The sequence below is a fragment of the Elaeis guineensis genome, chromosome 10, assembly GCF_000442705.2.
Source record: "Elaeis guineensis isolate ETL-2024a chromosome 10, EG11, whole genome shotgun sequence".
Classification (NCBI taxonomy): Eukaryota; Viridiplantae; Streptophyta; class Magnoliopsida; order Arecales; family Arecaceae; genus Elaeis; species Elaeis guineensis.
The window spans coordinates 19,080,246-19,094,315 of record NC_026002.2 but is presented as its reverse complement, the minus strand read 5'-3'; the positions used below and the strand labels follow the sequence as shown (position 1 = coordinate 19,094,315).

At 34.3% G+C, this 14,070-nt stretch overlaps 1 protein-coding gene across 3 annotated transcripts; it reads right to left on the bottom strand.

Moving 5' to 3' along the window:
- Positions 1-1,966: 1,966 nt before the first annotated feature.
- On the bottom strand, positions 1,967-8,563 carry LOC105052836 (PRA1 family protein H). 3 transcript variants are annotated; one of them, XM_073244320.1, is made up of 4 exons: positions 8,015-8,563; positions 7,780-7,919; positions 2,510-2,581; positions 1,967-2,434 (listed from the first exon to the last, which is right to left on the bottom strand). In XM_073244320.1, exons 1-4 carry the CDS (start codon positions 8,461-8,463, stop codon positions 2,337-2,339), a joined length of 759 nt encoding a protein of 252 aa, XP_073100421.1. In that variant the 5' UTR covers positions 8,464-8,563; the 3' UTR covers positions 1,967-2,336. The 3 variants fall into 3 exon arrangements, with proteins under 3 accessions (XP_073100421.1, XP_073100423.1, XP_073100422.1); XM_073244322.1 differs by lacking the exon at positions 1,967-2,434 and having other exon boundaries at positions 2,510-2,631; XM_073244321.1 differs by lacking the exons at positions 1,967-2,434; positions 2,510-2,581 and adding an exon at positions 2,638-5,202.
- Positions 8,564-14,070: the final 5,507 nt, after the last annotated feature.

The window sequence follows — 14,070 nt, the reverse complement described above, 5'->3', positions numbered from 1 at the left end:
TTACACTACCCTTCTTTTGGGTTGTTGGCAATTATTGCTCTCTTTTGATGTCTCATATATATATATATATATTATTTGATAAAATTTTGATCAAAAATATGATATTTGACGTATCAGGTTTAGAAAAAATTTTCAAGATTTTATGATCCTTATTTTGAATTTTCTTTAGAGATAAGTAGTGTTTTATTTTTATTAAATTTATCTGATAAATTATAAATTTAAATTATATTAATTTATGGTATGTTTGTGATTGAAAATATTTATTAAAATTAATTGTGGTTGAAAATAATTGTTGAAAATTATTTATGATTGAAGATATTTGTTGAAAATTATTATGATGATGTATGATCATAAAGAATGATATGATTGATTGACTCGAATATCACTTATTCATATTATTTTTGAAATAATATATGAATTGGAAGATGATATGAATTGACAATCTGGCTATGTAAAGGACCCCATCAATGGGGGCATATACGTTGGTAAATAATTTGTCCTGAGGACTTATGTCGCTAGCGAGATCAGCGACATGTCGTCAGCGAGACCAGTGATAAACCGCCAGCAAGACTAGTGGTTCCGAAAGACTTTGCTGTCAGATAATTTGCAGCCTACCGCAAAAAGATACACGGTATTATAATCCAGCCATAGGAAAAATGTGGTCATAGTTCATGGTTGATAAGAGAAACTTAAGAGATTTGATGAATTTAAGATGATAAGTATAATTTGTAATTATGATGAATTAAAATTTTATATATGATTTATAGTGTGATGAATTAAATTATGAATTTATGAATTTATATATTAATTATGTTATTATCAGTAAATCGATATGTACAGTATTATTGTCTGATTTATTCAGTTAAAGGTATACACTGCTTACTGGACTATTTAGTTCATGATGAGTTTTATATTTTTCCTTTACAGATCCAAAAAATTAGCATGTGAAATTTCGGTTGGGAGAGTGATTAGAGATGGAGTTAGCTTATTTGATTTAGGATTTTTTCAGAATTGATGCAAGATTTTTATTTGAAGTGTTGATTTTGTCAGATAATTATTTTTTCTTTTGACACTGAGTTTTGATTTGTTATTTGAACTAAGATTTGTTCATTAAAATTTAAAATTTATTTAATATATGATATCATGATGAGATGCTTTGCATGTTTATGAAAAAAATTTCTTATGAGTATGCGGTGGTTGCCATGACCTTCGACTCACAATCTCACGTGATAATATATATATATATATATGTTAATAGTATAGTTGATTGCATGGCATGTTATATGGCCAATCATCTGAATTGGATATTATAGAGTTTTATGGCACATTTTTCTAATTCATTATTAAGGATTCTGTTTGTTGATTTGATGTATTTACACTCATTTAATTTAATTTATCCAATTTACACCGTCTCCCATCCCCCCTCCAGGTATTTCCGTACAATAGGCCGTCACCCATGGACTGGGTTCTCTAAATAAAACATTATTGGTCATTAATAATTTGTTACAACAAAAAATAGTATCGCTATTATTGCATCATCATCCCCAAAATTATTTCTTGCACTAGCTTGAATATTGGAATTTTTTTATTGAAAAAAATCAACAGATAATAACAGGTCTGCTATATTATAGTTGCTAACTGATTAGGCTGCTAGCCCAGCTGGACTGCTCTTATTGAATCTTGGTCTTCAAGACAAACTAGAAACCTAGACACGTTTTCAAGTCAACAAAATCAGCTCAGTTTTGAGAAAAATCCTCTAGGGCTCCTCTTGGTAGCATGTACTCTTAAGGTATAATTTCTCCCAGAAACGTGCACCAAGAAGTAAACTTGCATGGAATGAGGCCCCATAACTTCATTCATTTTAAAATGAGTCAACCCAATATCTCCCTTTAACGTCATCAGAGTCTTTAGGGCACAGCAGTGTTGATAGCCCATTGAGGTTCAATTAATTCCACACACATGAACAGACTGAATAGATATGCACCATAGATTATTGTTTTATCTTACTGTGCATATTACTTTAGACACTAGTTCTGTCACAGATTTGTCAAATGGAGGTCACATCACTATTCTTTCAGTTATGCAACAAGAGCACCATTTACAAACAAAGAAGAAGATTGCAATCTTTGGGAAACATCATACAAATTCATCCTTCAATGTTGTGAGCCATGAAGATTCATTGAGCAGCAGGCTCTGACAAAAAAACACCAATTTGGCCAGAGTTGGACATAAGTTTCCAGTTCCAGTGTTCCATATCTTGAGAACTCTCAATCTTTGATGACTGACAGCACTGCATGGACCTGCTTCTATAAGCTATGATGACAATTACTTGGCAGCTAATTGTGCCTTTTCTGCTGAAATCTTTTATGGCGACTTGCTCCAACTGATTGCTTGAAAGGAGTTAACTTCCGCAGAGAAGCATGCATTATCATCACTAGCAAAGGAACAGCATTACATTATGAGTTAGGAAGGGGATCAAATGATGAAAGGAGTAAAATAAGGTAGTCACCTGCATAACTGACACTGATGGCCCAAATGACAGCTAACTGAAGATTGCACAGATAAAGTACCACTGCAGTAGCTGTTAGAAAGCATCGATTAGGAAAAAATTATCTGCAGGTGTGTGCATGTCTGGAAAAACAGAAGGCATTTTTTAAAAGCCTGGATATGGACCAAACGATATTACATAATAATCATTAAACAGAACTATAAACATCTGACACTTCCGTTTAGCAAGTTGCATAAAAGAATGGAATTACAGGAAAATCAAACAAGCACTCTAGATTTTATAAGACACCTAAGGTGATGTAACAACTTTAAAAGAGTTCCATTGCACAAGCATTACATTATTAAGCAAGCGTAACAATAATAAAATGGGAACTCCAAGTACAAGCAATGTAGGCTGTTGCACATTCACTTTGCCTCCTTGATATGTACGCATTGAATACATTGGAAGAAAAACATTAAGCTTGATGCAGTCAAAAGAAATGAAATGAAAAAAAAAAAAAAAATTCTGGAGCTAAAAACAACTTTAATAAGTATGATAATAACATGGTGAACAAATATTCCAACATGAGCTAAAAGAAATTTATTGAAGACTGTCCAGTACACAAACTAGTGGAAGATGATAATAAATCTTGTGTTAAAAATAACAGTGAATCTTCAAATACTGTAGGATTATAATTTGAATTTTGGGAAACCTTGGCTCGATTTAAAATATTGGTCTAACTCAATTGCTCCCTACCGTTTATATAATTTATGGCTAATGAACATAAAAATTAGCAAACCTTGTCATAAAAGTTCATGCCATAATAATTTGGTCTAAATATGCCTGTTTGATGCATCTAACTCATGAGAAAGGGATGTTCCATCGAGTCACTGCAATGTCATAAATAATGCAGCTGAAATGAATGCCTAAATCTTGAGTAACATCACTTCAATGCTTGGCATGTAATAATCTAATCCAAAAATAAACTAAATTTCATGAATTTAAGTCTAAAACTATTCGGTATATTTAAGACATGAAAGATGTGTCTCAAATCCTTGCAGTATCATATAGAATGTAGCTAAAATGAATGCTTAGATCTGTCATCCCTTGAGTGCTATTTGTGTGATTAAATCCAAAATGAATTCAAACAAAGTTTAACAAAAGTCTAAAGCTAAAGACAGATCCAAATCAACCACAACAGATACGAGGATAAAAAGAATGTTAAGAGTTTGATTATGAATTTCAGATTATAAAGTAATCAGTAACTACTGAAAACAGCCCAGCAACTTCAATCCCTCCTACTATAGCAAAAGATGCTTGCTATACAAGTGTATCCATTTTGTTTGAATGTCACCATGGAGTTGAAGTCCCACCATCAGTGGCCAACTATTTAATAAAACCAGAATACCGAGCCAACTTTAATGTTCATTGACATAGCTGATGATATAAAATTTAGAATTCATCTTCTCCCCCATTTTTGATATCCAAGTTCAAGGATTTGCTAACCCCTTGTGGCACCCCCGACCCCCTGTACCCACACCCAAAAATGCCCCACTACAAACCAAAACAACCATTTTCAATCTTGAATCAATAGAAATTCAGAACTATTCCCCTAGATCGTTGAAAAAGTTCTTCTCCCCAATGATTCTTCTTTTAGCCTTTGAAAGCCTGACATATGATTGGAAAAAATAATGGTCAAAGAAGACCAATAGTTAGAAATCAAGCAAATCATTGCATAGAAGCCTCATAGTACAACCATGATGAGCTTTGAGGAGTTCCAGCAATGTAAAACACCTACAATGCATTGTTAATATGTGAACATGATTACATTCCACTTGTATTTTTATTATGAATTTTAGATAATATTTTATTTATTTGCAAACAAAATTGTATCATGCTTTACTTGAAACTATGTGATGTACTTCATAAACAACATGCGCATAGATACCAAAGATGATTTGTGATATTAAATTTCCAAGTAGAGATAAAAGCTACAATCAATTGTTTAACTTATCCATAATGAAGATGGAATTGGTCTGTATTGAAAAACAAACAAACAAATAGATATAGGAATGCACTTTGTCATGCAAAATGCAAATGCATTAACACATTTGTGTATCTTAATGGTTGATGCATGCCAGCTGTTGGCATGGGACGAGACAGTAAACACATCATACCAATTTGATGAGCACAAGCTTGATTACCAAGATGGATACATGCTGTCAAGCATCAAGCTGATGGTTGCATTCAAAGATATAAAGCACACCTGGTGGCTAAAAGATATGCCCAAGTATACAGAGTAAGCACTTACAGACCCTTTCTTAACCAATAGCAACTTCATTCTGTTCAGCCTGATAACATTTTTGGCTCAACATGTCAATCAGCTGCTGTATCACATGGACTTTAAAATACACATTTACATAGTACCTATTTAAACAAACAGCTATATGTAATAGAAACTGGGTTTGCTTTGAAGAGGAGGAACACAAAATATGCACATTGAGAAAGAAACTTTCTCAGATTATAGTCACCTGGAGCCTGGTTTAACAACTTCTTCAAGTTTTGATCGAATATATATGGACTTCGTCAATGTCAAATAGACCATTCTATGTGCATGAGGTATAACCCCATTAGCCACATCATTCTCGCAATATGTCTAGATTACACCGTAGTCACCAGAAGTGATGCATGAGGAATAGGGAGGCTGAAGGAATCTGATAACAAACAATTGGGACTGCAAATTATTTCGTTGCAGTAGCAGCAAGATCAAAGAAGGGCATAAATGTACGACAAAAAAAAACTGTGGAGATTTATACCATTATGGGAAAGTGGACGAGGCGCCATTGAACTATTTGAGCTCATGTTCAAGAAGGGTTTGCAATAATGTTTTTATTAAGGATCAGGAATGATATGCCATGCTCATCCAGCAGGGTATTAGCTAGGCAACTGCTGCATGACATGCAATATTGACAATCACAAGCTGGCACATTGTAGGCATGGTGCCAATTACACTAGCACCATTTGGCATGCACTAGCATGAGATTTCTTTAATAATTAGGATAACTTAAACTTCTTTCTAGTGTTATTAAGAATTGTTTCATAACTTGAAAAAAACAATTTAAACATACATGGTGACATACAATCCAGAATAAGCCACATATGCGTGTTGAAAATTATGCAGCACAAGAGTTTAAATACTATTGCAACAGGACGGTACCAGCATTACCAAATTGTTCAGACATGAAACAGGCAATGATACAGGCACTAGGATGCCAAAACACAACAGAACAGCATAGGATAGTGTTAGAGAAGGAGAAGGTAGAACACGAGGAGTTAGGGTTTCTCCACCCTTGCTTTGTGGAACAAGGCTTCCTGCTTGTAGCATCAGAAGAGGAGGAATGATGACAAAACATAGCAAAACTTGCCTCCGGGCTAAGCAAGGGAACGTGATGGCCCTGCATTGGGTGGGGGGAGGGACGAGGGCTGGGGAGTAGCAATGGCTAAAGGAGGACACTGGAAGTTACACCCCCACCCCCCAATCATTGTGGTCTATGGAAAACCTGGCCGAACCAAGTTGATTAAGATTGGGATGTCTCCATCTCAAGCATCGGGATGGGATGTTTTTTTTTTTGTGGGGGGGGGGGGGGGGGCGCGTGGGGGGGTGGGAGGCGGTGAAGGGGTTAGGGGATGCTTCAAATGCTGCAAGACAAAACCTCAGAGTAGTGTGTTATGTAAGATTATATAACATCCTAAAAATGCATTAGCATTATCTAATGACAATTCTTGACAACAATAGACAGATCATTTACAAAATTTTAGATGAGAAAACTAATGAAGACAGAGATTTGAAAAGAAATAGGCATGGATGTTTGTTGGAAGAGTTGTTTGATGATTAACATCACATTAGATGAAAACTTTTGGAGGCAAGATGTAGCATTTTTCTCACCAGACTTCTAGGTCTTGAGAATTTTTTTAATATAATAAAACTAATAAGATTTTTGCTATTCAAAAAGTTAACTTTCAAATGTCACCATTTTGACCCAACTTCAAAAATCTATAAGTTAACAAGAGTTGGGAAGTTGACCTTCTTATATTGAGGGGATTTAAAATTTAAAGTATTATTATTGAAGCTCCTTATTTACATAAAATATCTTAAGTAAATGGATATTCATTTAAATGATATTTATGTTAACAAGGTTGGATTTTGGTGGTAGAAAACCTGCTGAGACATAGTCTTATCCTAATATACAGGTAGCTCCAAAATCCTCAGATTAGTGAAAACAAATGATACCAAGTGGTACGCGGTAATGTCAGACAGTATGGAACTAGCACGATTCAATATCAAACCATATCGAGTAGTTCTCTCGATAACCAGAATAGTCCTATTCATCATCTTGATCTAGGCTTGGCATGGTACATGCCAACAGGCAAGGAACAATTGGACAGGGATTTACAATGATTGAAGCTTGCGTTATTAGGCATGCATAGATTTATGACAAATACACACCCACATTATAAATGAGAACTTTCATATGCATACAATCAACAGTCTCAAAGAGGTTCCTAGCAGACAATTGAAAGGAAGAAAGAGTGAAGAAAAGTGCCCAAAAAAGGCGATGGTCAGCATAAGGAATGCTAAGACAACAACAATATAAGGTGCAATCATAATTTAGGCTAGGACTAGGATGAGTTTGTTCTTTGATTCATATAACCAATGAGGCCCTTGTTGAACAAAACATGGGTTCAAAGGTCAATAACACTTCATTCTCTTCTTTGGACAGGAACACTTCATTCTTATATCCACTCCCTAAACCTTCTTTCTTTCTTCTTTTCTGACAAATACAAAAACCAATTAGGTATCAATAACCAATGCAAGTTGACATAAAAGCCCAGCATTCTTTCACCCAATTAACCCTAAGTCCTATATTTCTCTCTTTCATCTCTACCATACTGGTTTTCCAGTTTAAATATGTGTCAAAAAAAAATGGAAGTTGTTGGCAAATCCTCAATTTTAGATCACCCAATCCTTTTCAACTCAAACATGTTTACCCAACCTAGGGTAGCACCAGTACCCCTGAAACCTTCATCATCCAAATTTAAAACCATTCTTGTTCAAGAAAATCATTCTTATGATAAATAGATCCATGTTAAAAAACCGGTCGCAATAGTCAAAAGCAATTTCGTGACTGGACATTAAATCCGCACATGGCCAAGCAACCAAACAAATCTTTCCGATAAATCATTCTATTCATCCCAAAAAACAAGGGGAATTCTAATTCAAGGTAGCTTACCAAACTGTGCGATCCGAACTAATCCCTGCCTCAAACTCGGGTACCGCGTCTCCAGCTCCCACCTATCACTGCAAAACCTCACCAGCTCCCAAAGACCCAAACTTGCTAGCGAACCGAGGAGCGAAATCGGCATCCGGTACCTGTCAAAAACAAGAAACGATTACACAACCCAAGAAGATGATAGAAAAAACAGCAAATCGATCGAAATTTCAAGAAAAGGGAAGAAGGGAACAACAGGGAGCAGGCAAAGAAGAGAAGGGAGAGGAAGGCGTAGTTCCGGGCATATCGTCGAACGTTCTCCTGGACTCTCATCCGGGCCTGGGAGGGCCCGGCGGGCCACGAGTAGGACTCGGCGCCGCCGATGAACTCGAGGGTCCAGGAGGGGGTCCGGCCGGAGAAATCATCGGGGGTTAGCTTCGCGAAGGCGTTGAGCGTGAGGAGGGAGAAGAGGGTTCGGAAGAAGGTGCTGGTCCAGGAGGCGGCAGTGGAGGTGGCGGTGGTGGCGGCGCCGCCGGGGGCGGTGATTCGGGAGCGGAGAAGATCGGAGGAGGAGGAAGGGGAAGGGTCGAGGGAGGCGGCGGCGGTGCGCTCGTCGAGGATTTCGAGGTAGCCGGTATCGCGAAGCCACGTCTCGAAGGCGGGCTCTGGGACGCTCAGAGACAGAGGGTTCGAGAAGAACGCCATCGGCGGCGCGCGCCGACACGTTGATATGTTTTAACCCGTGAAATGCTCAGTATTTTTTTTATCAGAAAAAAATGATCAGTATTTGATGAACAACGGCTGCCATTACCACGGCGTGCTAGGCTGGCATTCCGTCCTAGGGGGTAGAATATAAACGCTCAATTTTCTTCCTCATATCCTTCTTGCTTGAATAGTGTATCCATGATAATTTAAGAGCTTGACTAAAAAACACACTTTATATATTTTATTTTTAAAGCCATTTATTTACCGTAAAGATGATATGTGAGATTTATTTGGTTCACAAAATTTTTTTTTTCGAGAACTAACGTTTGAAGAAGTTACTTGCTGAAAAATTATTTTCTATAAATAAAATTTTGATATATTTGATAGATTATGAAAAACTAATTTATTAAAAAAATTTATATTTGATTGAGTGTCCATTTTTCTGTGTAGAATATTTATTATACTCTTAATAGATATAAAATCATATATTTTACTTCTAAATTTTATATAAATAATAATATTATATTTATATTAATATAAAAATAATATTAATATATTATAATATAACATTAGATCATAATAATTTATTGTATTAACATAATATTAATATATACTACGTTATGTTAATATAATATTAATATTTTAATATAATAAATTTGTTGATATCTTAATAAATATAATATATAATATAATATAATATAAATACATAAATAAAAATTATATTCATATTCATAAAATTATTATATTTGTATAAATATTAAAATATTAATATAATATTATATTATCATTATTCAATATTTCATCTTAACTATCCATGATATTGTGCAAAAAATTTTAGTAGTATATCTTAAAAGGATATTTCGATCAAGAAAAAATTATCATCACTTTCCATCCATTGCAAGTGTCAAAATCCACCTCTTCCATAGATTTTTACTTTTTATAAAATATAGGAAGTGACTTTCCATGGAAAGAATTTTTTCTACTTTTTCTTTTCTTAAAACTCCAACCAAATAAGAGGCTCCTTCCACTCTCCAAAAACTATCTCTTTCTTCGTCCACTTTTCATCAACCAAATGAGTCCGTAGTGATCCAAATAAAATCACTTTAGTAATCTAAAATTATTAGCAATCTGATCCTATAATGACTTGATTTCCAGTGATATAAGATAACTAAGTTTGGTGGATCATGATCTAGTGATTTCATAAGTAATTTGTTTGGTATTCAAAGTGTCAAATGAATATTTTTAGTGAGGTTATGAAGATAAATTTGTATCTTGGGTGGGAAAAACTTTACATATAATATAAAAGTGGAAACAATCAATTTAGAAACAATCAAACAGAAAGTTGCCAGGTTAGTGAAGAATCTAACATGTTTTCTTCTTAAAGTTATTAGCTCTGATAATTTATCTTCTTCTACTTGGTATTTGATAGGATACCTTTTTGTTGTCATGTGCTCCTATTACTTGTGTTAAAATGTGTTTTACATTTTAATATATTGTTTCAGGCGACATCACCACAGCAGATTTTGATTTATATCATTCAAACCTCAGAATTTACAATTGCAGCTAACATCAGTATCAGTATCACATTGATCTGACCTATGATATAGCATATTGTGTTCCTATTTTTCTAGTTCCGTAGTAAATGACATCATAGAGAAATCCAACTCGAAGTCTGTCGTAATTTTTTTTTTTATGATTTACCATTTTCTTCACCATATTACTTGTCTAATTGTTTTGAATTAGTTTCTAGATTCGTACTTAACTTTTTATGCTATTTTCCGGGTAGCTTTTTTATGATGCTATTTAATGTGTGGGTACTTCCGAAACACAAGTGAAAAGCTTATCTATGACTTTTTATGGGAAAATGAATATTATAAAAATTGTAGAACTTTTGTTCCCCTATGCATGTCGAACTCCATGATTACTCAGTGGATGAAAGTTTTGCACACAGAAAATCTGTCCCTTTGATCAATTTTGGACCTGATTTTTTGGATTGATTCTGTCCTTTTGATATGTCCCTTTAACCAATTCTGCCCATTTTTCCTTCTTTTTATATAAACATTGGATTGTTCTTTATGCTAGTTTGCTGTTTTGCATTCTCTTCGGAAGAGTTTAGGTTGGGAATTGCTCAAAGAGTTGGGTATGTTGGGAACGTAGCTTCAAAAGTTAGAAATAGCGAATTTAATAAGAATATTTTTGCACTAATGGCTAATTGAAGATAAGACAACTGGAGATTTGATTTTTGCTTGTTAATCATTGCAGTGTAATGGTCAAAGATGCCATAATAAATATGCTAAGTGAAGATGGTATAATTTGAAGGTCCTCCAGACTCGAGAAGAATGATTCAACAATGGTTTTTTGAGATTTGGGTAAAATATTTTGAGTTCTTGACTATATAGATTGCACAACCTTTCAATTTGCGTTTCATGGACTCATAAAAGAAATTTACCCTTATAAATTTTGAATTACTTTTTTGAAAAATCAATTGCTCCATTTGCTGAAACTTTACACCTTTAGTAAGCTTTGCATGGATACAAATATATATGAAAATCAGATTCAGATGCATATTTAGGTATCTAACTCAGCAAGAGAGAAAAAAAAAGAAAAAAAAATATGAGAATATATATTTATATTTTTATTAATCTTTGTTTAAATTTTAAAAATAAATATAAGAATATATTGTTAAGATCTTTTATATATATATATAATTTAAATTTTTTATTTAATATAATAATATAAAAAAATAATATTTTTGAAAGTTATTTTTTTATCTGCATCTTTGGCTAATTATTAAAAAAAAATATTTTTAATATAAAAATAAAAGATCAAACTCATTATTAGAAGAGTTCAATTCTCCATCAATCTTTAAAAACCGTGATCGTCGAACTCCGTATGCATGCAAGTTTTTCCAACTTGAATGCGTATCTGGCATGGATTTTTGGATCCAAACGTGTCCATTGAGGTAATCAAGATTTTAAGTGCTATGGGATGATGCCATCCGAGTTTTTTTTTTTTTTTTTTGTAGAACATGCTGGCCCACACCCCGATGCATGGCCCAAAACTCCATCTCCATATTTATACATTTTTGATTTGTAGAGCTTCAAGTATTTCCAGTAGGGGACTCGATTCTCAAGTGGATAAAATGGTTGCAGGTCCTAGGATGCATGGATCAACACCGAAACTCATTTTCCTCGCAATGTACAATATTCTAATTATCTACTATTAGTATCTGTATGCATGACAGCCTTGTTATCTATGCATCCAGTGATACCACGTGAACAGATTTTTGGTACTAGAATAAATAAATAACTTAATGTGGTTGGAAACATTCAAACCAAGTGAATTTTGATCACGAATGTAATATATTTTAAGCTGGGTCACTATTAAATTTGTATCTTTGTAGACATAGATGCGCAAATACATGTAGGTAGTAGACTCTTTTCGTAAGAGAAATTTTAATCTTGCAAGTGTGTTATATTAGTTGTCGAGCTCTTGAATTTATTGTGAAACTTAGGATAGTGACTTCTCTTCTACTTATCTTGAGATATTTGTAGATGGAATACAAGAGGGGAAGAGGTAATTATTGATACCGAAAGTAGTCATAAAGAGACAAGCATTTTCAAGTTATATTAGCCACTAAAAAAATATTTTTTTATTTTTTAATTTTTAAAAAATAAAAATCAAAAAGTAATATTTCATAACATCATGAAAAGCAAAAAGTAAAATTCAAAAAAATTAAAATAATTACTTTATATACAAAGCAAAAATTTTTTGCTTTTAAAATTTACTTTTCTGCTTGTTTTTGTTTTCACACATTTAAAATGCCAAACCAAAAAGTAAAGAGTCCGAATCTTTCTCCCTCCTCGAGCTCTTCACCTGCTTCTCTCTTCATTTCTGAATCTTTTTCTCTCGTCGAGCTCTTCATCTGTTGTCTCCAAACATTACTTTTTGCTTTATAGTAATATAGTTACCAAACATATTTTTTACTTTTATTCAATAGCAAAAATTTAAAAAAATAAAAAATATTTTTTAAAAATCAAAAATAAAAAAATATAATCAAACGTACCTTTAGACTTTCGTTGCTTTATCAAAGTTCACTTTTGAAACTATAGGGGGTGGGGAAAGCCAACAAACTTCAGTAATGATCGAGTGGTCACCCGGACTAGAACCTCTCAGTTCCTTGTTTGTAATCTTTGAGTTTAACAGTGGGAAACTCGAGTGACGATTTCAGCTTATCGGTGACCATTTGTGCATTGTATAGCTTTCCTTGAAAAATTCTTTTATTTCTACTAATCCAAAGTAACCACCCTGTATACTTAAGCACCGCCTTGATCTCTTCAGAGCAATCTGAACATGCAACATATGCTATAGCATGTTCCACAGAGCTAAGATCAAGGTTTAGGTTGGGCTTCATGCTATTCTATACATCTTACGTAAAATGACAAAATATTAGAACATGATCAATATTCTCTTCACAATCTCAACAAATATCAAAGTAAAGATTTTCTGGTTGAAACTTCTCCTATTGACATCAAAGATGATCTTGCAAGGAATACTCCAAAAGGACGAGATCAGAAAATTTTTTCTTGAGGGATAACTGCTGTTGAGACTACATGTCCAGAGTATACGAACTTTCCTCTCTCCACCGCACGTGATGTATTGTCCGCTCTGAAACGGCGCATGCCCACTACAGGGATCACTAGAACGTCGTCCCTCACGATTTTGCCCCACAAAAGACGCCTCACGTGGGCAAGAAAGGGTCCGCACTCTTAAGCGGTAGATACTCTCGACTGTGGTCGATATGGAACTTTCGAGGCTCGACTTTTCGATGCCCGACCCACAACAACTGCTGTATTATAGATCCAACTGAAATTATTAATGTGACTATCAGTGATCTCTTGAAGAATTCCACCAGAAAATAGTTAAAATTTCCTTCACACTCTGTCACCTTACCTTCCCCAGCAAAGAGTGTCCTTCCAATTTCCTTTTGGCATAGGAAACCTAATGAAAATCCCAAACTCTACCAGCCGTAACATATCAGGTAGTCCTTGTAATTATTCATATTTAGAATAATAGGCAGTGATTAAAGAGGAATTGTAGATATCCGGGGATGCTTGAATAAGTCAATCTATGTTCGTGAACCAAACCTCCATTTGAAGTCATCTTGTCTATACGTTGCTCCTTGGCAAATAAATTTCCAAATGGAAGAACTTCTCAGTGGTACATAGTCCTCCCTATCTTCTCTGAAATTTATATTTATCCTCCCTATCTTCTCTGAAATTTATATTTAGCAGAAGTAACTTTGGCCCAATAAAGAGTATGAATGCTGGATCAAATAACCAGTTGCTTTGCGCCAATTAATGCAGTTACTTCTAACTTAAAAAGGAATAAAGGCCAATTTCTCAAGAACTCTAGTATTATAAATCTTGTCTCACGCAATTAGATGCAATTTCCTAGTAGCCCCAAAAGAAAGCTTTGTATTCAATTTCCAATTCGTCCAACACCGTAAGGTAAGTCTGAACTAGCCATTGTATAAATTGGAGTGGATTAGAGAACCGATTGTCGGAAAGTAGCCCATCCAGCTTGAGAGAGATTTTTCATTTCCAA

Bases quoted from the DNA above. Each gene is read 5' to 3' on its own strand.
- LOC105052836 (XM_073244320.1), bottom strand. From the start codon at position 8,463: ATGGCGTTCTTCTCGAACCCTCTGTCTCTGAGCGTCCCAGAGCCCGCC. The intron at 7,920-8,014 runs GTTGTTCCCTTC...TGTTTTTGACAG, and splicing joins CTCTTCTTTGCCTGCTCCCT to GTACCGGATGCCGATTTCGC. The intron at 2,582-7,779 runs GTAAGCTACCTT...GCTTTCTAACAG, and splicing joins AGTTCGGATCGCACAGTTTG to CTACTGCAGTGGTACTTTAT.